The sequence below is a fragment of the Anomaloglossus baeobatrachus genome, chromosome 5 (assembly GCF_048569485.1).
Source record: "Anomaloglossus baeobatrachus isolate aAnoBae1 chromosome 5, aAnoBae1.hap1, whole genome shotgun sequence".
In the NCBI taxonomy this organism is placed as follows: domain Eukaryota; kingdom Metazoa; phylum Chordata; class Amphibia; order Anura; family Aromobatidae; genus Anomaloglossus; species Anomaloglossus baeobatrachus.
In genome coordinates, this window is record NC_134357.1 from 570,360,879 (window position 1) to 570,385,955 (window position 25,077).

The 25,077-nt window shown below is 46.6% G+C and overlaps 1 protein-coding gene across 1 annotated transcript in view; it reads left to right on the forward strand.

Annotated features, from left to right (window-relative positions):
• Positions 1 to 701: 701 nt before the first annotated feature.
• Positions 702 to 25,077, forward strand: part of LOC142312365 (uncharacterized) — a 31,745-nt gene continuing 7,369 nt past the window's right edge. Inside the window, exons 1-3 of the mRNA XM_075351303.1 lie at positions 702 to 802; positions 886 to 983; positions 1,181 to 1,271. Of these exons, the coding sequence (XP_075207418.1) occupies positions 718 to 802; positions 886 to 983; positions 1,181 to 1,271 (274 nt within the window). The 5' untranslated portion in view covers positions 702 to 717. The remainder of the gene's footprint in view (positions 803 to 885; positions 984 to 1,180; positions 1,272 to 25,077) is intronic.

The window sequence follows — 25,077 nt, forward strand, 5'->3', positions numbered from 1 at the left end:
TCCATTAACAGGAAATGAGGCTAAACAGGTACAGGGTATAAAGGGGTGTATTGTCCAAGAGGGCGGGGCCTGATCTCCGTGTTTTCCAAGCTAGGAGTCAGGTCTCCTTGTGTCTTCGTGCCATACTCACGTATCTCTCTTCTAGAGCTGATCCTGCCTCGCCATCCGGTCCTGCTGAATCCCGAACCCCGCACGCTGTCCGTCTGCCATCTGACAGTCCGTACCATCTCGGATCCCTGCGGTGACCCGTCATCTCGCTCCAAAGGTTCCGGACCCCGCCTGACATCACCTCGGCTTCCGAACCTGAGCTACGTCACCCGGACTACCATCTGTGACTCCGTGGTCCCAGGGACTTCTTCGTTACACTCACTGGCACGGACTGTTCTGCTGCCCATAGTGCTTCAGCTACCGGACTCCTTGCCACCATCTTAGAGTTCGGCCCAGTGGATCCACCTCCTGGGTCTGCCCGACCGCCTGGCCCAGACACCCCTGAGCCCAATCACGGGGCCTCCACCTCACCCCCCGATACATGAGGACATCAATGACCAGAAGATCCTAGAACTCACCTACAAGATGATTGAGCTGCTGACTGGAGAGGTGACACTGCTGGGAATGCTGGGACATTATACAGTAACGCTATGAAGGGATCGGGGGTGACGGTATCATTGTATGTGTCAGGTTCCTATAAGGTGTCAGGACGTCACTGTCTATTTCTCCATGGAGGAGTGGGAGTATTTAGAAGGACACAAAGATCTGTACAAGGACGTCATGATGGAGGTTCCCAAGCCTCTCACATCACCAGGTAATAGACAGGACTACATACACACGGCCTATAATTATCTGTGTGTAAGGAATGAATTCAGTCCCTGTATGTGTCTCCTCCAGGTCTATCCAGTAAGAGGACAACACCAGAGAGATGTCCCCGTCCTCTTCTCCCACAGGACTGTAAACAAGAAGACCCCGATGTTCCTCAGGATCATCAGGTAGATGGAGAGAAGGTGCCATGAAATCTCCCTATGATGTGTAGACGGCTGTGAAGGTCTTGTGCTCAGTCTTGTTTTATCCACCAGTATTATATGTGTTATACTTGTGTAATGAGAGCGGTGGAGATGGCAGGATTAGAGCTGATCATAGATGGGACTTCTCCATCTGTCTGTGACTTTAACAATATTTGTTTCAGGGGGAAGATCTGCCCCATAGTAATACCACAAAGACATATGCGAGGGGTCATGAGTGGAGTAAAGAGGAGATTGCTACAGATGACAGTGCAGGTGAGTAGTGGTCTCTATAAACCAACGAGCAAAAGGGTAACAATGTTTTGAACTTTTGATTTCAGGCTCCATATCTCACCATCCACTACAGTTTTGAAAGTGAGAGTGAGACGACCTTCATTTTATAGACAATCATCGTGGCTATCTCGTACATAAATTTGATTTCTCACGATTTAGCATATGATTAGTTATACAGATTCTTGTCATGTCATTGTGTGCCGCCCCCGCGACAGCCGACGGGCTGCTCGGACCCGGATCCACAGTTGCTCGAGGGGTCTCCGGATCCGAGGCGGGGTCGCACGGCTATCCGGAATAAAAGGGGGAATGTTTTGGGTGGTGAAGGGGATAATGTTCGTGACGCCACCCACGGTGTGTGGTAACGTGGGGGACCACCGCTGCCGGTTTGGGTGAAGACCGGGGACGATGGTGTGTGGCAGCTCGAGATGTTAACCCCTCCGTGGGCAGGGGGAGTGGTGTCCCGGGGATCCGGTGATGGATGGAGTGGGGAACCCGTCGGGTGGAAAAGGATATCGTGTACTTACTGATGCTGACACCAGGTAAACCAAACTCTTGACTGTCCTGCTCCTCTTGGGCAAGCACGCTGGGTCCGTGCCCTCTTGGTGTTGCAAGTTGACCTGAAGCCTTGTCCCTTGGCACTGTGTGTCCTACGTGTGGATCCCTTACACATAAAGCGATTCGGGTCCCGCTCACCTGCGTGGTAGCAGGGTGAGCTTGCTCTCAGGTTACACACTTAGGATTTTCTGGACGGTTATGGGAAGTCCTGTTCCCCTCGTTGCGTTAATACCCCGATTCTGGAGCGGGTGGGGAACGGTTCCTGAAGATTCCGTTTCCGTCGGGTGAATAACTGGGCTGCGTGAAGCTTCTTCCCAGCCTAGGGTCCGCGTACCCCGTTGTGCCCTGGCCCCTGCCCGGTTGTAGCACAAGGCAGCCGGCCTACTCTCTGTAGCAGCACCGTGCTCCTTGTCACTACCCCCCGCGACCGGGGTTCCAGCCCCTTCTGGCCAGGCCAACGTCTGGCACCTGGGACGGGTACAGGAACCCAGCTCCACAGCGTGACCTGCCCTGTCACCACTGCTCACTGTTCAACTACTACTCTACAACTGATTTGTGACCTCTCCTCTTGAGAGTCACTCCTCAACTGACATCTCTGACCTGCCTCTTCCATCCCTTCATCTGGGTGGCCCTATTCCCCTCAGGCTGCCCAATGGGTGTTTGGTGGGTGTGCTGCAGAGTGTTCCTCAGGATTTTAATAACCCTGTTGGTAGCAACACCAAAATGACAGGACCCGTAACCAAGGAGAAGCGGGTACCATGCAGAAGGGTATATTGCACGGCACCCTTGTGACGACGTGATAGGCCAGGGTGTCACAATTGCATTGTTACTGTTTTGCTCCTACAAATCTAAATTTTAATTTGTATTATTTTGTTAGTATTTTGTAACTCCACCTTCGGTTTTCAACCCTGCCTGAATCCTTCTGGACATGCTCTCTGTCAGATTCAAGCATGTGTTGACCAAAATCTAATTCCATATCTCTTCTACACGGTCTCAATGTTGGCACATACTGGTCGACTCACTTGGGTATCTATACAGCTTTTTTTTTCAACTCTATCCAGAAGTGTTCGATTGGGTTGAGGTTTTTGGACTGTGTGTCACAGTGATTATCGAGATGACAGGGGCTCTTAGACTGGCCCTCAGGCTAGGGGAGCCCTAGTTGTCCCTGATCTCAGTGTTACCTGAAAAGGTGAGGATGTCTGAGCTTCCTTCCTGGCCCTGCTCCTGACCAGCCATGATTTTATATCCCCTACTCCAAGGTAGGGCCAGGACAGGAGTGTAATTAAACCCACAGAAATAGACAAACATGGAAATTAAAACTCTTTCTCACAGCACGCTCACACAGAGGTATAAGGCTACTTTCACACTGCGTTTTGCCTTACGTTCAGTGGTCCCGTCGGGGCATCCGTCCGAACTGCCCCTCCCCCACCCTGCAAAACGTGTTTCGGACGCATGCGCCGACAGGGCCATTGACTGTAATGGAGCACGGTACGTTAGCGTGTGCTCTGTTTTGTACCATTTTCATGCATATAAGTTTTCTGCAGGCGGACACCCGAACGTAGACTACGTTCGGGTGTCTGCCTGCAGAAAACGTATATGCACAAAACTACGTTCGAGTGTCCGCCTGCAGTAAACCTATATGCACAAAAATGGTACAAAACAGAGCACACGCTAACGTAGTGTGCTCCATTACAGTCAATGGCACTGTCGGCGCATGCGTCCAAAACACGTTTTGCAGGGTGGGGGAGGGGCAGTTCGGACGGATGCCCCGACGGGACCACTGAACGTAAGGCAAAACTCAGTGTGAAAGTAGCCTGTGTGAGCGTGCTGTGAGAAAGAGTTTTAATTTCCATGTTTGTCTATTTCTGTGGGTTTAATTACACCTGCGTCCGAAACACGTTTTGCAGGGTGGGGGAGGGGCGGTTCGGACGGATGCCCCGACGGGACAACTGAGGCAGAATGCAGTGTGAAAGGTGCCTAAGACAATACGTGATAAGGAGGAAAATAAGAGCAGGGAGGAAACAACAAGATGACAGGTGAACTTCAAGCACAAAGCAAAACAATCACCAGCACGACTGGGACACAACACAACACACAGACCAACAAAGCTATAAACTATAGTCGGCATGACTAGACAGATTCTACCATCTTAAATAGGAAGAAAGCAAATGCGATAGGCTTTCAACAACATGTGATCCCAGAAGCAACAAACAGGCTAGCAGAGGTTGACCCTTGCTAGCCTGGCCATGAATGAGCACCCAGCTGTTCGACGTCTGAGCCTGCCTGTGTATCTCAGAAAGACCAGAGAAATCATACGGTGGAGTGTCAGAATCTGTAATGTGAAGAGCATTTGATGTCGCCATGGCTTTCTGCGAGTTTTGAGCAAAACTCCTTGTGACATTGTGGGGACCAATCAAGCATCTCTACTTTATTGTCATTGAATCAGTTCTTTGCCAATCTCGATGTATGCTTTGGGTTGTTGTCCTGCTGGAACACTTTCATTCTTTTCATACCCATAGTACTCAAGTGTAGAGATGAGCAAACTTCCCAAGGTTCGGTTTGTGTTTGCCGAATTTACCTGTGTTCACCGAACAGTTTGAACATTTCTGAACCTTATTGAATTCAATTGGAGGCAAAAACAAAAGCATAGACAACACCTTTAGGGAAACCCAAAAGCTCCCAAAATAGCTCAAACCGATTTAGTGCAGCAACACTGTTGTGGCACAGCCATTAGCTTCATAGACTATTAACATAACAAATATTGAGGTGGATGAGTGACAGGTGTAGGCCTGGTTGGCTGGGAGACCTCATACCTCATGTAACAACTCAAACTGCTTTTCTGCTCAGCCACACTCAGGTGGCACCAATATTAGCTTCATAGACTCTTATTGCTAGCCACATTTAAGGATAGCAAGAGAGATAGAAGAGTGAAAGTTAGCTGCATGCCTGCCAGTCTGGGAGCCCTACTGCTACAGACAACACACAACAAGGAGACTCAACTATGACTTCTCATCCCCATTTCTTATAATTAGGGGCAGACACTAGGAAAGTGGCATCAATTACCTCAGACTACAAATAGTATAATAACCAGGCAGTCAGGCCTGGGCTATGAATGAGACAGAGACGGGGCCAGTATTTCCAGTTTTCAAATAAAGTTCAAATTAAGAGGTGGATGAGTGACAGGTATAGGCCTGGTGCTCTGCGACCCCTGGCACTACAGGCAACATTCAACAATGAGACCCAAATAAGAGACTCCATTTCCCCAAAAATTGGCTTGCCATAACTGAGAAGGAAGCAAAAGGAGGAGGAATATTAGGCGCTTTATACATAAAAAAACCAAAAACCCGCTCAAGGAATTCATCTAGGGGTGTACTGAATTTTATTTTTTTTTTTTTGGTAAATCAAATATTTATTGTGTTTTCAGCATAAAATCTTGAAGCATTAATTATTACATTAATATTTTTGTAAACACAACGAACTTATATGATGCCCCAATAACCTAATGTCTCCCCAGGGGAGACCTCAATCTGGTCCATTCCAACCAGAAAAAGGGGGCAAAAGCCCCTGGAAGGCAGTCAAGCTCAACGTGGACCATTGTCATTATAGGGCAATAGTACAAGACATGACAAATAAGACTGGGGGGGGAATGAAGAGGGGGTGGGAAGAGAGGAGGTATTGGAGGTGGGCACAGAAGGTTCCCATCTGGATTCATCTACAGCTATTAGGTAGTAAATTGTGTCTAAAGTGTGGTCCGCAGCAACTTGGGTCAATCAGCCTAGTACCTGGAGCCATGCAAGGAATTCTAGGGTCTCACTGAGCATAATCCAGGATGCCCAGATCTCAACAACCCTTTCCCGTGTACCAATTTGTTGACCAATCAACTCCTCCATTCTATAAATCATGTTGAGTTCCGACACGAGTTCTGCTCGTAAGTGGATCTCCTTCCGTTTCCAATACCTAGGGATTAGGCTTCCCGCTGCAGTTAGAACGTGCTGTGCCATCCCCTTTTTGAATCCCGAAATAAGACCCCCCCCCTAAGTGACAGGAGCGCCAGCTCTGGTGTGGGTCAGAGTTCCTCAGAGGAAAGCCTTTTTACCAATTGAAACACAACGTCCCAGAAGCTCTTCAGCACCGGAAATTACCAGCAAATATGGAGGTATGACCCAGTTCCTCACTCGCACCTCCAGCAAGTATCGGGGGCAGCGGGGAACATAGCATGAATCTTGGAGGGGCACCTATACTACCTGGAGATGATCTTATTACCCCTTTCCTGTGAAAGAGCATTAAGCAGCATCTTCTGGGTGAGTAGGAAGATTTTGTCTCATTCTATATCTGAAAAGGTCCTACCCAAGTCCCTCTCCCAAGCCAAGAGGAAAGGAGGTCAAGGCTGGCCAGATGGTGAGGGGTCTAGAAATAAGCCATATAGTAGTTAGACTGTGTAGTGTGACGTGTTTCTGCAGACATAGGCTCTCGAACATGGTTAGTGGTCTGAAGATGTTTGTCTGAGGGGATAGAGATTCTATGAAACGTTTTATCTGTTCGTGTAGAAGCCAAGCGGCAGGTGGGGTGTTTCCTTCAGGGAAGAGAGAAGGTAGAGGTATAATGGACGAGCCTGTTATGTAGTCATAAATAACCAGGACCTGGTCTTTTGTTTTATGGAAGAGGTTGGGTCTGGATACCCCCGCCGCAAAGGCTGGGTTATCAATCAATGGTACGAGCGGGCCAGGGAAAGTGGACAGAGACAGGCGAGGGTTAACCTTCCGCAAACAAGGCGAGTTGTCTGGTTAAGAATGGTAAGTCTGCAAGTTTGCAACTAGACAGGGACACGTGCCAGATCCGCACCAAAGGGTTGAGATTTGTTTTTGACATGTCTACAGTGACCCACCTCTTGTTCCCCCTATTGTGGTAGTGGTCCAAGAGGCAGGTTCCCAGGGATGCAAAGTTATATAGTTGAAAGTCCGGGAGGCCCACCCCTCCCCTTCTCCTGTTTCTGCTCAATAATTTATAGGCCAGGCGGGGATGTTTGTGTGACCAGACGAACCTTGTGATTGCCGATTTTAGTCTGGGGAGGTATGACGCCGGTAGGAGGATGAGGAGTGCCTGTAAGAAATATAAGAGGTGGAGAAGGATGTTCATTTTAATTGTGTTGATCCACCCAAACCAGGAGAGGTACAACGAATTCCACTTTCCCAAGTCCGCCTCCACTGCCTGCAGGGCTGGGAGAAAGTTTGAGGTGAAGAGGTCTGCTGGGTTATCCGTCCGTCAAATGGCCAAGTATGGTATGGAATTCCTGCACCAGCGGAAGGAGAGGGATCCACACAATTGTTCGACTAAAGTCGGCGGGAGCATGATATTCAGGGCTTCTTATTTATGGGATTCATTTTGAAATTACCCAGGGTCCCAAATTTGTGTAATTCCTGGATATTAGGCAAACTAATCAATGGTGACATTACGTATAGGAGCAAATCGTTCGCAAAAAGGGCCAATTTATCTTTTCCATCCCCCTTCGGGACCCCTTTGATACAGTGTTTTTTCCTTAACGCCGTCGCCAAATGCTCGATAACCAGAAGATACAGGAACGGTGACAAGGAGCAGCCTTGGCGTGTTCCATTATTTATTTCAAATGGCTGTGAGAGGCTCCCTTTACCCTGACCTGTGCTGTTGGGGATGAGTAAAGAGCCGCTATTCTGTGGAGCTCTCCCCATTCCCAACGCCCCAAGGGCCTCGAACATAGACTCTGAGTGCACCCTGCCAAACGCTTTTTCGGCAACTATCGACAGGATGCACATGTGTATTCTCTCCCTCCTATCTATTAGGGAAATAGACTGGATAGTATTATCCCTGGCTTTGCGCCCTATCACAAACCCCACCTGATGCAGGCTTATCAGCTGGGGGAGAAGTGACCATAGCCTGTTAGATAACAATTTGGCGTACATCTTAATGTCTACATTGATGCGTGACATCGAGCGGTCACTGCTGCAAAAGGATGAATCCTTCCCGGACTTCGGTAAGACCGTAATGTGTGCAAACAGTGCTTGCTTGGGGAAGAACCCTCCCCCGTCACAAAATTACACACCGCTAGGAAAATCGGGCTCAACTGATCTGTGAACGTTTTAAAAAAGCCTGCCGTGTAGCCATCCGGCCGTGGACTCTTCCCATTGGGAGATCTTTCTAGACTGCGGTCATCTTCTCTAGTGTGAAATCTTCTTCTTGGTTTGCCAGGGTCTCTGGGTTAGCTGAGGGAGTTTTGTGGAGTTTAAATATTGCCCTATCTTTTCTTTAAGCAAATGTCGGGGGAGATCGGGGAGATCGTGGAAATGTTCCTTGATGTTGTACCGTGACTGATAACGCTCCCTAAATCCCTGGAGGATGCCTCCGTTACTATGAATTTTCTTTCCACTCGCATCTGTGATGAAGGGAATATAGCATGCTGGAGGTCATGCACGTGAGGCTCTAGCCAGCAACCTACTTCTCCTATTTCCTAGATGGTACAACCGGCGCTTCATTTTTTTCCCTAGCGCATCTGGATTTTTGATCTAGGATGGATAACAGTTTCTGCCTGGCTGTGGAAAGTTGGGTGAAGACAGACTGATCCTGAGAGGTCTTATGTCGCTGTTCCAGGGTGTGGATTTGATTAGCAAGTGTTTTAATCTCCTCTGCCCTCTACTTTTTGAGTCGCGACCCATGTTTGACCAGAGTACCTCTCAGCACGTATTTAAGGGTTTCCCACTTAACGGCGGCAGAGGACTGGTCCAACTCATGGTCTGAAGTGAAGTAGGAGATTGTTTGGGACAAGTCATGGAGACCGATGGGTTCTTGTAAAAGGTTTTCATTTAACTGCCATGTAAACCCTGGCTGTGTGTTAGAATCCAGCTGAACTGAGAAATAGATGGGCGCGTGATCCAACCAGAGGATAGAGACTATGTCTGCAGAAATGTGGGAGTCCAAGAGGGTGTGTGAAACAAAGAAATAGTCTATTCTTCTATACATAGAATGAATTGCAGAATAAAAACTATAATCTCTGGTTTCTGGATGGAAAACCCTTCATAAATCCACTAGCTTCAGCCCATGTAGCTGTCTCCTAACCACCTGGGTGGACAAAAGCGAGTAAGAGGACCTACCTGACGAGACGTCCATAGATGGATTCATTGGTAGATTGAAGTCTCCGCCTTGTATCACAGGGACGGGGGCCAGCAAACTACTTTTTTTTTTATAATTCTTTATTTAACAGCAAACATGGAAAAACCTAATCAGTGGCACACTACAATTTGTACAAACCATATTATCAGCCATCCCACTGTTGCATATAGGAGTAACCACATCATATCCCTTCCATGTTAGTCCAAATTTTTAACATAACCAAGAGGTGCCAGATCTGGTAGACTATCAGAAAAAGGCAGACCAAGAATAAGTAGAAAGCAACATTTAGAGAACAGGAGAAAAGAACACAAAGCAAAGGGAATGGGGACAAAGGGAAACACATTGTGGAAGAAACATGAATCATAAAGCAAGAGACTATCTGAGCTAGGACCCCTGTCCGCCACAGTGCCTCCAGGGGGTGACACCCTCAGTCGGGTGGGATTCAATCACCATAATTATTGGAAAATTTAAACTCGATCCAATTATATCATGTTTTATAGAAGGCATTGTATCTGTCATTTATAGACGCCGTCAGGTCCTCTATATACATCAGATCATTTACCCTGCTTGCCTACATCGATAACCTCGGTGGAGAGGGAGACCTCCACCCCAGAGGGATACACATCCTGGCCGCCATCACCAAGAAGCTCACCAGAGACGCTTTGTATGAGCGCACGGAGGACTCGGGGAGCTGGAGCAAAAACAGCTCTGGTTCCAGGGTCTATGTAGATCCAGTCACCCACCTGATCACGTCTCTCACTCCCTCCCAGAAATGCTGTAACATTGGACATGTCCAAAAAATGTGTAAGAAATCCCCATCACCCACTCCACACCTCCAACACTTAGGATCTACAGCCGGATACATTCTGTGGAGTTTCGTTGGGACTCTATACCATCGGGAAAGACATTTGTAATTGGCTTCTTGTAATTTCGAGCTAATAAACGTCTTGTGGGCAATAGAAAGCCCCCTATTCCTCTGTTTAGTAGTCAATGAGAGACCCAGATACCTTTCCCACAGTAGAAGATACCTAGGGGGGGTGGATTGGTAGAGTTATTTAACATAGAATGTGTGATAGCCAAAGAATGTCTGAGCGTCCCCTCTTCCATGCATAACTTCTCAAACTCAGTTAGGGGGTTAGAGAACCGGCTGTAATCAGGAATGGAGCAGAGGAAATGTCTCAGCTGCATAGAGCGCCACAGTCCCAGGGGGAGATCCTCCGTCGTTGGCAATCTCCCTCCCCTTCCAATTTGGTGGGCACGAAATCTTTTCAAGGTAATCCACAAATGGAATACTGGATCCGAAAGGGCTGGGGAGAAGTTTGGAGATCCAATGATTGGGGATAGGGGAGAGGGTATGGGAATCAAGGACCTCCGAAGCTCCGCATGAGAACAACAAGATAGTGTGGCGCCAATTGTGGGGTGAGTCCTAAGGCCGTGTCAGAGGGGAGTGTCGCCCAGGGAAGCGCATCCAGCGGAATCTCTGAAAAACTCTGCTCCACCGACACCCAAGGGCTTGACAGCAGATTGGCGGCACCAATCCACCACTCTTGCCAAATGAGCAGCCACATAATATGTCTTAAGGTCCGGGAAGCCCCACCCCCCTCGAGCCCTTGGCCAGCACAGCAATGAGCTTGCCAATCTCGCCGGCTTATTTGCCCATGAAAAACGAGTTTGAATGGCAGAAACTTCCCTAAAAAAGGCAGCTGGAATCTTGATGGGCAATGTCTGGAGGAAGAACAGCAGTCGCGAAAAGATGTTCATCTTAAGGATAGCACATCTTGCAAACCACATGAATGTGGTTTTAGACCAAATTTTGCAGTCCTCTTTGATTTTTTGAAGAAGAGGAATATATATCAACTTGAATAAGGAGTCAGCGTCCGCAGTCAACCTAAGGCCCAGGTATCTCAAAGAAGTGGAAGTCAAAGGAGCACCGCAGCTGCGAGACCTCGCCCAGGGGAAGATTGATGCTAATGGAACCGATCTTGGACCCTCTGATATCAGGGTTTTGCCAAATGTGTCTCAGTAAGGGCTCTAGTGTAAGAATAAAGATCAGTGAGGAGAGAGGGCAGCCCTGCCGTGGACCATTTGTTATGGGGAAACTTTCCAAAAGCACCACATTTACCTGAACACATGCCGATGGAGAGCTGTAGAGACACCCAATCCATTTGAGCATGTTTAGACCCAACCCCAGTGTGGCAAAACTACTGACCATTTTTACCCTACAATGAGATTCACAAAACTTTAGTTTTCAAAACAAAAAAAATGAAATTTTGTTCCACTAAGATATTATTTTAGCATCAAATTTATAATTTGCATGAGGGGCAAAATTAACCCCATAATTTCTCCCGAACACAGTGATGCCCCATATGTGGTCAAAAACTAATGTTCAAATGGCAAAACTCTGAAAGCAAAAAGCACTACTAAATTTTTGGAACACAAATTTGGACACCAATTTGTATTTACAGAGCCATTGAGGTGCCAAAAAAGCAGAGACAATCGTGGCAAACAAAACCCTGTAATAAATTAATCTATGGGTACGATGAGCATTTTGAACTTACAAACTACACAGAATTTGATAAGATTTGGCTGTGAAAACCAAAAACATAGGCTTTTTAGGCTTAAATTTGATTTTAGCTTCAAAGTTTTAATTTTCATAAGGAATAATAGTTAAAAATGGACAGGACCGTTTCTTGTGCAATTTTTAACGAACGTGGCAGTACTCCATACAGTATGTGGTTGAACACTACTGTTTGAGCCAAACAGTTGGGATCGGATGTTAGCTGACTTTTAGAACACAGATTCTGTCACAGCCGAGCCCCTGAGTTACCAGATCAGCAGAAAGCCCCATAAGAGACCCCATATTGGAAACTTTACTGCTTCAGGAATTCATCTAGAGCAGAGGTCTCAAACTTGGCTGGTTGTATGGGCCGCACATAGAAAAAAAAGAATTTGGGGAGGGCCACATTCTTTGCAGGACAAAGTGACATTTTTATTGGTACCATATTATTTTTCTCCACACCTTTGCATCACTGTCTTTGAACATTTTTTACTTGTTAATTATAATAAATGTGCACTTTTTTGTTTCAATATAAAAAACAACATTTTTGATGGTAAAAAAATGTCATGCTTTATTTTTTTGTTTTATATTTTATCCCTTTCTGGTAAGTAATATGGTTTTACAATTAGCAGCATATAGTATTTTGGCCAACATTTTTTAGTAAATTCCCCATTCTGTAGTAATGTTTCCATCCTGTAGTAATGTGCCCAACCTTTTCCTAGTTTACTAATGTGCCCCTTCCTTGACCCCATCCTGTATTAATGTGCCCATCCTGTAGTATTGTGCCCATCCTTGTCCATATTAACTAATGTCCTCTTTACTGATCCTCTTCTTGTAGCAGTGCCAGATCCTGGTCCACTACTGTGCCATTCTTCACATACACACACCAAAACATTCTTCTCACCTGTCCTCCGTTCCCTTTGCATTCTCTTCCCTGATTCTTGCGGCTCGCAGGAACGAGCCCCCCTTCACGATCGCTGACACTGTCAGTGCTTCATCTCGAATTCAGATGAACATTTTGCCGTCACGCAGAGTGAAATCCAGTGTACAGCCGCCGGCCAATCAGAGGCAAGCAGGTGACGTCATACGCATCAGCTCCTTCCCTCTGATTGGCCAGCGGCTGCCTTTGGAATAGTTATATATTGAGAGCTTGACTCTGCGCAGCGCTGGTAAAACATTAATTTGAAATAAAGAGCTGACATCTGCGGCCGCGATCATCAAGGGGAGCACGTGCCTGCGGGCTGCAAGAAGCAGCCTGATGAGCTGCTGAGGTTTTAGAAAGTATTTTGAACCCCCAAGTGTCTCAAAGAATTTTTAACATTGGGATGTGGAAAAATAATATTTTTATGTTCAATCTATTTTTATTGTAAACATATCATATTATATGTATACATATACAGCATGTGAAACTGAATGACTCACATGTCAAACTTTTTATAAATTGCATAGTAAAGAAATCAGGTTTTCTCAATCTGTCTCAATTTGACCGAATAATGAACACTTTTCATCTATAAACCTCAATAAACATCTTCAAATTGGATTCCAACGAGAACCCGGGAAAAGGGAAGGAGAAGAGAAGAGAGAGAGAGAGAGAAGAAAAAGGAAAGAAAGGGGGGAGGAGGGAGGAAAATTAGAAGGGGAAGTGGGGGGGAGGTAGGTAGCAGTGTGAGTAAGCTGGGAAGACGAAGGACGACACACAAGGGAAAGGGGTGGGTAATTTGATTTGATTAGGGTGGGGGGGGGGCGCTCTCTGTTGTCTGAGAATCAGGTGATACTACATTCTTGTCCGGTTCATCCCTGACCATGCTTTACTCCACCAATCTAATAAGATGTCATGGCTCCATCAAAACAGTTTAACAAAGAGGGGCGTGGCTAGCTATGGAGGTGTGAGGCTGCTTTTCCTGGAGCTCCTGCTTCACCCTAACAAATCCACCGGCATCCACCTTCATTATGGGTAAATCGACCCGCAAAACCAGGTCCAGGGCTTCCTCACAGCCCCCTACCATCAAGGGGGACATCGTTACCCTGCTTAACCGCCCCAATCCCCCCCCGCCGTGAGCTCCATAATCCCCCGTCGGAGATGCATGGAGGAGACTCACCACGCGGCAGGCACATGGAGGAGCCGGAGGTCAGCGCGTCCATCCACCAGACTCCCCTAAGGCAGACCGCATCCCCGCCACCACTGACTGGCAGTGACGGAGCGGCCCTCCGACGGTCACCCACGTGGCTGGAGGAAGGAAGGGAGGCAGCAGCTCAGGATGGCGGCCCCCCACGTGACGGAGCGGCCGCTTACACGGAGGTGCCTGTTCATGCACAGGTCGGAGCGCACGGGGGAGAGCCTGGAGGAAAGTCCCAACCGCCGACCGAGGCACAGCAGTAGCCGGACCTCGCACAGAGAAGGGGCAGCATGGAGGACCGGCAGGATGCGGAGGCGCTGGATGAGGTGAGGCGCAGGGAGGGAGGGAAAGGCAGCGCTACCCCGACCCACATAACAGAGGCCCACAGGCAAACACATGTCTCTCCACCACAGTCACCAAGGGAGAGACAGGTGTGCAGGGAGCCACAGGGTACTGGAAGTACCTATAAAAACATAGGACCCCCCCCCCAAGTCCTGCTACCGTGGGGTGGAATTGCAGGAGGGGGGGGACGGCTGAGGGGGGTTTGTTGCCTACCTGTTCCTTGCGCCCACCCACAGAGGCACCTGAAAAACATATATATCATCCCAGAACGGCAGCTGAGGCCCCAGCGTTAACTTCACAAGAGCCCATATTGCAGGAAGGGTGGATCGACCCCCCTGCTTTCCACACCGCTACATCTCCGGCTCGGTGGTCAACGGGATCTCCCCCAGGGATAATGATGAGATAGAGATGGAGACGAGGCCAACACCACCTAGACAGGAGAAACAGATGACAACAACATGTCCAGAACACAGTGAGCCCTCGGCGGGCCTGAAAAGCACATCCTCATCTCCCACCAGTGATGATCGGAGATCCCCTGTGAACACAATGATGCCTAAACTCAAATCAGAGGAAAACAGACCGGTAACCCTGGCAGATCTCCGCATACTATTAAAATCACTACCCACTAAACAGGACATAACTAACCTAACAACTCAGATTGTCTCTCAATGCAAACAAGATTTTGCCATATTTCGCTCTGAGTTATCGGATCTCTCAATAAAAGTTGACTCACTCAACCAATCTCGTGACTCCACGACAAGTACCTTACAAACACTGACGGAAACCGTTAACCGTCATTCTTCTCAAATACAAAACCTCCTATCCACCCTAGACGACCTCGAAAACAGGAATAGGAGGAACAATTTAAGGATTAGGGGCCTGCCAGAATCCATCTCCACCGCAGATATCCCGGCCACACTAACTTCCCTTTTCAACGGCCTATTACGGCGCCCTCCGGGCACTTTCATTGAGCTAGACAGGGCCCATAGAGCCCTCAGGCCCCCAGATCCAAAAAACCCGCAACCAAGAGACATAATCTGCCGGATCCATTTTTTCCAGCTAAAAGAATTAATCCTACAAGCAGCACGCCAGAAACGATCACTTTCTTATCAAGGCCAGCCTATCCGAATCATGCCGGACTTATCCCGCTATACATTGGCCCAGAGAGCGGCTCTCAAACCATTACTCACCCTCTTACAGGAGAGGGAGATTCCCTTCAGATGGGGGTTTCCCTTCTCCCTGTCGGTGCGAAAGGGCCCCCAGACCTTTACGCTACGCACACCAGGAGACTTGCGGGACTTCCTATCCGGACTGGGCCTACCTACTATCACATTGCCTGACTGGGTGGCTCTCACGGAGAACGGCTTGAGCCTTCCTGGGAGACCCCCAAAATCATGGGGTCGTCCTCCCCCAGGCCTTCCCCACAGAGACAGATCAAAGGGAGGAGATAAAAGACAGCCGATAGCGGGTCGACATATCACAACCTAACGCTTTAACCTTGACGGGAGACAATAGCACCACTTTAGAACTGTTCATAAACCTCACATGACCAACTGCCAGGAAAGGCCAAGAGGTGTAAACGGAAGAAGAAAGAAGGAAATGAACCTGAAACCTGCAATCTCGACAATACTTGTTGTGTCGGTTGTTTCTTCCTCGGACTTACGGGATACCTTATAGTATTTAGTAACAAGGAGACCGATATATAATGCATAACTCTCTTCAAATTTAACGGTTACCTTTTACAGGACCTGAGATATAATTCTCATCTTACCCAAAGACTAAATGCCATATCACTTAGCCGGTGGATATTCAGTTATATCAGGTTATAATGTTATACTAATTACAGTGTGTCGCAGGGTCCTGTGCTACCTTGTCACTTGCTAGACTAGACTTCGCCCCACATAGGGTGTGAGCCTCTGTCTCGCCTTTCAAGGCTGCACAAGCTCCTGTTCTACGTTAGTACCTTTTTAGTTTTTCTACTCAGAGGCTATACCTCTGTTTCTTGTTGTTATCTGAAACTCTGTCTCTTTGGTTCTACTATACGCCCTAATCTCTCTGCCTTTACTTCCCTTACGACATCGCACGAAACCCTACCTTCATCAGAATCACTCTACTGTCCAGCCTGAATGACAAAAGTAAGAATTGCCTCCTTCAACGCCAAAGGTCTGAATACACCGGAAAAAAGAGCACAAATCCTACAACATTTTCACCGACAAAAGGTACAGATAATATGTTTCCAAGAAACACACTTCAAAGTAAACCATACACCTAATATTAAACACAAACACTATGCCACTTGGCATTTTGCCAATAATCCCCTCAATAAATCTAAGGGAGTTGCCATTGCCATCCACAGATCCCTCCCCCACCAACTGATCAGCTGCACGGTAGACAGAGAGGCCAGATACATTATTCTCACTTTAAAAATCGAAGGCCAAACATTAACCTTGCTAAATGTATACGCCCCTAATCAGGATCAAGCCAACTTCATATCAAACCTGGTAGATGTCTCCTCCCCCTTGATACAGGGGACGGTAATTTTATGCGCCGATCTCAACCTCACACTAGACCCAGTATTAGACAATTCGAAGAAAAAATCGCACCTTTCATATAGAACCATTAAATATATCAAGAAAGCCCTTCTTAGGCTACAGCTTTGTGACGCCTGGAGACTACAACACCCAGCGGTCAGGGATTATACTTTTTATTCTACACCACACGACTCCTATAGCAGGATTGATTATATCCTGGTCCAACACTCAGCCCTTCCATGGGTATCCTCCACGGCAATCGGTAACATTCTATGGTCGGACCATGCCCCAATCTACTGCTCCCTGGCGATCCCCTCCCACTCTAAAACGGTACGCCCTTGGCGCTTAAATGAAAACCTGATTACTGACCCTGTATGTCGGTCAGACATACAGGATACCATAGAACACTTTATCACAGACCACTCCTCCGACACAACTGCCCCTATTTTCAAATGGGAGGCACTCAAATGTGTGCTAAGAGGGGTCTTTATCAAACACGGCTCGCACCTGAAAAAAGCAAAAGCCCAAGCCTTGTGCTCTGCCCTACAAACCGTTGCCAAACTTGAATTAGCCCATAAAAATGCGCTCTCGACAGAAACATTAAGAAATCTCCTCAAAGCAAGACAGGAAGTCAAAAAATTATTAGACGATTCTTATAAGCGATACCTCCAAATGGTACGCAGCCGCTTTTATGAATTCGGCAATAAACCTGGGAAGATGCTTGCTAGAGCTTTACACTCGCAATGCACCCAAAATTTTATCCCCTGTGTCAAGGGGCCTACTGATACCATGGTCCATACTACAGCGGAGATATCAGACACTTTTCGTACATACTACTCGAATTTATACAACCTCCCCAAGCCGGTGAACCCCTCTCACTCAATCACATCCCCCTTCAATATCCCGAGTCCGGAAGCGATAGCGGACCTAGAAAACCCTTTTGACCACTCAGAATTATCAGAGGTAATAAAAAACCTACTAAATAATAAAAGCCCGGGACCGGATGGATTTACAGGGAAATTCTACAAAACATTTGCAGACCTATTGTCTCCATTGATGATGGTCGCATTCAACTCTATCTCTGAGTTCTGCCCATTCCCGGGTCAATCCTTGGCTGCTTATGTAACAGTAATCCCTAAACCAGGAAAAGATCCGCACATCTGTAAAAGTTACCGTCCTATTTCCCTTTTAAATATTGACTTAAAAATTTTTGCTAAATTAATAGCTAATAGGCTAAATTCACTGCTCCCCTCGCTGATCCATCTGGATCAGGTGGGCTTTGTCCCGGGAAGAGAGGCAAGGGACAACACCCTAAAAACTATTGATATTATACACTACGCAAAAACCCATAAAATGCCGCTGATGGTTCTATCCCTTGATGCCGAGAAGGCATTCGATAGAATCTCATGGCCTTCCCTCTCACAAACTCTTACACATATTGGTCTCGGTCCCTCTTTTCGCGCTAAAATTCTCTCACTATACAAATCTCCAACAGCTAATTTAAAAATCAATGGTTCAATTTCAACCCCCTTTACCATCCATAATGGTACCCGACAGGGCTGCCCCCTACCCCCCCTTCTTTATATACTAATCATGGAACACCTTTTGGCTGCCATCCGTAACAACCCTGAGATTCGTGGAATCAAAGTAGCCGGTAAAGAATATAAATGCTCCGCATTTGCCGACGATCTCTTAATCTATATAACCAACCCAACGTCCTCCCTACCTAACTTGGTGGATCTCCTGCAGGGATTCGGTAGATGGTCCAATTTTAAGATCAATATGGATAAATCTGAGGCCTTGAATGTGTGTCTCTCCAACGAGACGGTTCGGGTCCTGAGGTCGCATTATCCCTTTAAGTGGCCCACGGACAATGTAATAACCTACTTGGGCATTCGGCTACCTTCGGATCTCTCCAGATTGTTCCCTCTGAACTTTCAGCCTTTTCTCTCCAGACTGGACACTAATTTGGCCACATGGGAGCGGACGAGTTTCTCATGGTTCGGTCGCATTAACATATTAAAGATGACCATTCTGCCCAGACTATTGTACTTACTTCACACAATCCCCACCTACATTCCAGCATCGTTTTGGGATGGAATTCGGCGACAATTTAGGAACTGCGTATGGGCGTCAAAACACCCGAGACTCCGTTGGGAAACATTAACTCGACCCAAAGACGCGGGTGGGACGGGCTTACCGGATTGTCGTCGTTACTATCAAGCAGCAGCTCATGCTCGAGTATTGGACCTAATCCACAATTATTCGACGAAAATGTGGGTCCGCATGGCAACGGATAGATGCCAGATCCCGGTGGGAACCCTGCCTGGCTTCGCTCTCCCTCATTGCCAAACAACCTAGAAATATCTTATACAACAGCCAACACGCTAAAGACTCTGAACGTCCCCTCGATGAAAAATGGGTTGGTGGACAGGAATGGTCCCCTGTTTCCTATTTCAGGCAACCCCATGTTCGAACCAGGTTGTGTCGTCCCGATATTCCTAGGCCACCCCAAATCCCGCCCTCTGCGTTTTCACCAGGTGGCCCCAAACGGGATATTACTGTCTCTTAACACGATCCTAGGAGAAACCCCCCCCACGCCACGACAAGTATATGAATATACCCAGCTCCAGCACTTTTTTACATCTATCCCCGAAAAAGAAACATTGATACGCCCATTATCTACTTTTGAAACGCTATGTCTCACAAAACCTGTCATCCCACATACGACCTCGGTTATCTACAGACTGCTCTCGGAAAAAGATCTCCTCTCCCTACCCTCTTATTGTAAAGCATGGGAGTCAGAACTGAATAAAACCTTCACGAAAACCCAATGGGATAAGTGTTTCTCCCTCTCTCATAAATCAGTCATAGCATCTAAATCACAAGAAACGAGTTATAAAATAGTATTGAGATGGTACAGGGTTCCAGTAACAGTGAACAAATGGTTTCCAGGGGTGCCGGATACGTGTTGGCGATGCGGGACAGAGGCGGAAAAGATGGTACACATATGGTGGTCATGCCCAACCCTGAACGCTTTTTGGAACGGAGTCCTCAGGATAGTGCTGGAAGTGACGGGAATTTCGGTCCCTCCGTCCCCAGAAGCAATTTTGCTCTATATGTTCCCCATATCCAAATATAAATATAAAAAATCACTGCTTAGACATTTACTGCAGGCAGCGAAAACCGTGATCCCCATACATTGGAGATCCATGGATCCCCCGTCTCTGGAGGAATGGTTTGCGGAGGTAGGCATGACACACCGCATGGAATTACTGGTGGCTGGGTCCCAACAGGAGAGGGATACAGTAGCCAAGACCTGGTTTCACTGGGAGGCGTTCTTGTCTTCTCCACTATACCACCACATCTTGAAATAACGTGCGATGTCCTAAACTCTTTCTGCCTTAATCCTTCTCTTACTTTCTAGCTAGCTATATTTCTTGCTCTACTTTAGTAGTTTTCTCTCTTCTGGTTTAATGTAGAGAGTCCCCCAAGTTTGGGGTTTACGATTGGAAATTTACTTGGTTATATATAAGACCAGAAAAATAGTTTTTGTAGTGCCATCCTATTACCGGACTATAAATATCAGCTTTATAAGAAATGGTTTATAATGGGATGGATTAGACGGCCAAAATGGCTTCAGTTGAATTTCACGGTATATCAAATGTTTATGACTTACTCCAATCTATACGTGAATCAATCACCATTCTTTAATGTTTTTCATTTCCTGTATTAATAATTTGAAACTCAATAAAAATTTATTGTTTAAAAAAACAAAACAAAAAAAAAAAAAAAACAGTTTAACAAAATCTGAAGAATCTTTAAATAGGATCCATTCTCCCCAGGTCCTGCAAAATTTGTCTCTAGTACCCGCAATGTCGGCAGAGAGCTCCTCCATCCTATATATGTTTGCCATTTCAGAGTACCACTCCGAGATAGGAGGGATCGTGGAGGACTTCCAGTACCTAGGTATGACGAAGCGCGCCGCCGCCAGGCAGAAGCGGAGTATGTCTCTCTTATGATAAGCGATTGAGTGTGGTAACATAGAGAGGAGGACTATCTTGGGGTAGTTATCCACTGTCTTCCCAGTTATAAGCTGATAATTAGCAAGGACTTTTCCCCAAAACTGTTTTATTCCATCACACTCCCACCAGATATGCGTCATTGTACCGACGTCTTGCCCACATCTCCAGCACATCGCAGACACTGAAGGGAATATAATATGTAGTTTAGACGGAAACTGGTACCAACGTGTCAAAATCTTACAATTTTTCTCTCCTGCAGAGCACGTGACTGACAATTTATGAGTAAATAAGAAACATTTCTTCCACTCATCGGGAGAGAAGTGTTGCTTCAGCTCCTTTTCCCAAGCCAATTGGTAGCCTCGTTTGCCTGAGACCCCAACTCTGATAAGAATACCGTACAGAAGGGAGACTGTGTGTTCAGGCGGGATGTTTTTAGTAAACAGTTCCTTAAAGGCACTACAAGTGCCTCGGACTCGACCGACTGTTCTCCCCGGAGAGACAAATGCCCGTAGTTGGAGGAACTCCAACCATTGTGAACTTCTAGACGGGAGTTGTGTCCGAAAGATTTGGAATTAGGGTAATTTGCCATCAATCAGTATGTGCCCCAAGCGGATGTCTTCCTCCGCCCTCCAGCCGAAGTAGTTTCTCTGTTTATATCCAGGGCGAAATGATGGAGTATAGAATAAGGGAGCGAGGGGACTAACTGGCTGTGGAGGGGACATTTTTTTGGATACTATGTGACTAATTTTGAGCGTTTCTTTGATAAAAACTGAAAGCATCCCCACGCTAGGAAGATCTGAAGGGGGTATCCAAGGGAGGTGTTTGAGAGGGATCTCCAGTCCTTCTTGCTCTACCCGTATCCATTGCTTAGAGTCACTGTTGAAATGCCAGTCTAATATACGGGTCAAGGCTGCAGCCTGCATGTAGACTCTGAAGTTAGGAAGGCCCGCTCCTCCACACTCCCTTGGAAGAGTAAGAGTGCGTAAGTTGATTCTTGGTTTAATTTTACCCCATATGAATCGGATAATAGCAGATTGAAGGGTACGAAAAAAACTACTGGGAGGAGAAATGGGGATGGTTTGAAAGTAGTACAAAAAGCGTGGCAGGATATCCATTTTAAGGACATTCATCCTGCCCATCCAAGACAATTTCAGTCCCCCGTAAGACTTTAAGTTCTTGATTGTACCTTCTAGTAGTGGTAAGTGATTAAGTGTATATAGTTTGGAGAGGTCCGCTGGGATTGAACTACCCAAATATTTAATGGCCGAAGGTCTCCATTTGAATGGGAAGTTAGACATTGCCCGGGAAACTTCAGTTTGGGTCAAAGAGATATTTAAGGCTTCTGATTTTGATAGATTAACTTTAAAGTTACTAAGGAGGCCAAATCGTTCGAATTCCATCATTATAGACGGGATCGATATATGAGGTTGAGAGATGTATAACAGGAGATCATCTGCATATAATGCAATTTCATGATGGGCATCCCCGATCTTGAGTCCTTTGATGTTACTATTCCCCCTGAGAGCGTTATCTAAGTGTTCCATGATGACTACATACAAAAGCGGGGATAAGGGGCAGCCTTGTCTGGTCCCGTTTCGTATAGCAAAGGAGGAAGATAAAGCCCCATTAACCCTGACCTTAGCGGTTGGGTTATCATATAAAGCGCCAATTTTCTGTATAAATCGGGGTCCCAGTCCCAACTGACCAAATGCTGCCCTCAGAAATCCCCAATGGACTCTGTCAAAGGCTTTCTCAGCATCGATGGCTAGGAGACCCAGCGGGATCGAATTGTTTTTAGCTTTAGCGATAAGAGACAAAGTTTTAATTGTATTGTCTCTTGCTTCGCGGCCTTTGACAAACCCCACCTGGTCTGTGTTAATGACGGAGGGCAGAAAAGGGGACAATCTATCAGCCAAAATCTTAGAGTAAAGTTTTAGATCCACGTTCAATAATGAGATAGGGTGATAGCTTGCAGCTAATAATGGGTCTTTCCCCGGTTTGGGGATCACGCTAATGTGTGCTTCCAGAGACTGAGGGGTTAGCCTTATGTCTTCATCAATAGAATTAAATGTTTTGGCCATTATCGGGGCTAATTGGTCCTTAAGCAATTTGTAAAAAGCCGGGGTGAACCCGTCGGGGCCAGGGGATTTACCTGAGGGAGTAATTTGAATTGCGTCAGAGATTTCGGATTCCGATATATCCTCCTCCAGGGTCTCTATAACATTGCTATCTAGGGAGGGCAAGGCTGTCTCTTGTATATATCTCCCGACTTTATCTGCCAGGTCAGTGTGTGGGAGCTCCACATACTGCCCTTTAATATTATATAGGTCTTCGTAGTAGGACTGAAAGACCTCCAGGATCTCAGTTGGATCATATGTTTTGTCTCCTTTGGTGTTGATGCATGGAATGTATGAAGTGTTAGCCCGGAGATGCAAAAGTCGTGCCAAAGGACGACCGCATTTGTCAGATGAATTATAATAAAAATTTTTGACTCTCTCTCTATGGCAGAGAAATTTCTGGTCCAATAGGGTTTTTAGGTTCGTTCGTTTAAGGACGAGGTCAGCCAGAACTGTGGGGGTACGTGTCAGTTTATGTGTATTTTCCAACTCATGGATCTGTGTTAACAAGTTATCAATCTCTTCAGCTCTTTCCCTCTTGATCCTAGAGCCGTGCTTAATCAGTATTCCACGTAAGACACACTTCAAGGTCTCCCATTGGGTAGGCTGAGAAGTTGGGTCAGAACTTTGGACTTGCGTAAAGGAGTCGATTGAATCCCTCAACTCCGTTAGGCAGAGATTGTCTTTGAATAAGTTGTTGTTTAACCTCCAGGTCCATGAGTGCTGGGGGAGGGAGGGTACCTGAAGGGATAGGTAGACTGGGGCATGGTCGGACCAAAAAATTTCCCCTATCTCTGTAATGGGATGCCAAACCAACGCTCCGTGGCTTACCAGAAAAAGGTCTATCCTGCTGTATGAGTTGTGTGGTGGGGAATACTATGTGTAGTGCTTACCTTGAGGATTTAGGATTCTCCATACATCAATCAGTCGGAGGGCGTGAAAAGTCCGCTTTAGGGCACGAAGTTCCTTAGTGCGGACATTGCTCCGTCCAGAGGAGGAATCCATGGCTGGGTCTAGAGTAAAATTGAAGTCACCGCCAACCACCAATGTCCCCTCTGCAAAATCAGATAGCTGCATCAGAAGGGCCCTACAGGTAGAGATCTGATTAGTGTTAGGTAGGTACCAGTTTGCGATTGTAAACATCAAATTTGCGACCTTCAGTTTAAGAAATATATAACGACCCTGCTCGTCTATACAGGAGTCGACTATGGTGTGCACTAAGTGTTTATGGAGTGCAATCGATACTCCTTTAGATCTGGCCTCTGGGTTAACGCTGTGAAACCATACTGGATAAAATCTATCTCGTAGTATGGGTACATGATCTTTCTTGAAATGCGTCTCCTGTAATAGAAGAATCTGAACCTTTTTTTGTGTGCATAGAATACAGGACCTGTGAACGCTTTTGAGGAGTATTAAAACCCCGTATGTTAATAGAGCAAAAATTGAGGGTGGTCATGTTGGTCCAAGGGCTACAGAGAGCGTGAAGGGATCCGGGAAAGGTAGGGGAAGGGAGACAAAGAGAAGTGGACAAAGATAGAGAAGAAGAGGGGGAGGAGAGAGCGGAAAAAGGGGGGCCTCAAAGAAGGTAAGATGTGTAAGATAGATAGGATAGTCTATCAAGAGACAAAGAAGGCACAAAAAAGGAAAAGTACAGGTAAATCAACATTTGGGGGATTAGTATAATCTACACCTGCCCGCAGTGTGTAGACCCCCAGTGGGAAGTAGGCTTTCAACGGAGGTCTGCTCCTCCCGGACCAACCCACGACCCAGTTTAAGAATTGTACAAAGTACTGAAAGCTGAATAAAACAGCAACACACCTAGCTCCATCAATTCCTGAATAGCTTAGTAAACATTTAAACCTCTAAACATTCAAACGTTTAGCCCTTTAAAGGATGTTTAGCCCAGGATAACTATCTGGGCATGTGAGATAATGAGCTATATCAGGGCAATATTTTATCCCTAAGCCATTTTACGTGGACCTTTAAAGACCATTTTTCACACCTAGCGCCGGACATAAGCCTATATGGGAAAGGAACAATAAACTCAATAAACTGAGTCTCCAGATGAGGCAATAGGGATAGGCTCCTTTTCTCTTCTTCTCTGCGGGCCTCGATTCCTCTTACGTGCCCCATCCCGTTGTGGCAGGGGGACATTGGCCTCCATCCCAGAGGTACCGTGAACATAGGGCCAGTCTGTAACCGGAATGTGTACAATTGGTATCTCAAGGGCCGCGCAAAAGCTTGGAAGATCTTTCAAAGAATGAAGCACATGTAGGAGTCCAGCATGTCGGACCTGTAATTTGAATGGAAATCCCCATGAGTATAAGATATTCCTTTGTCGGAGGGCATCCAGGAGAGGTCTCAGGACTTTGCGTTTCTGTAGTGTATGACGGGATAAATCTGG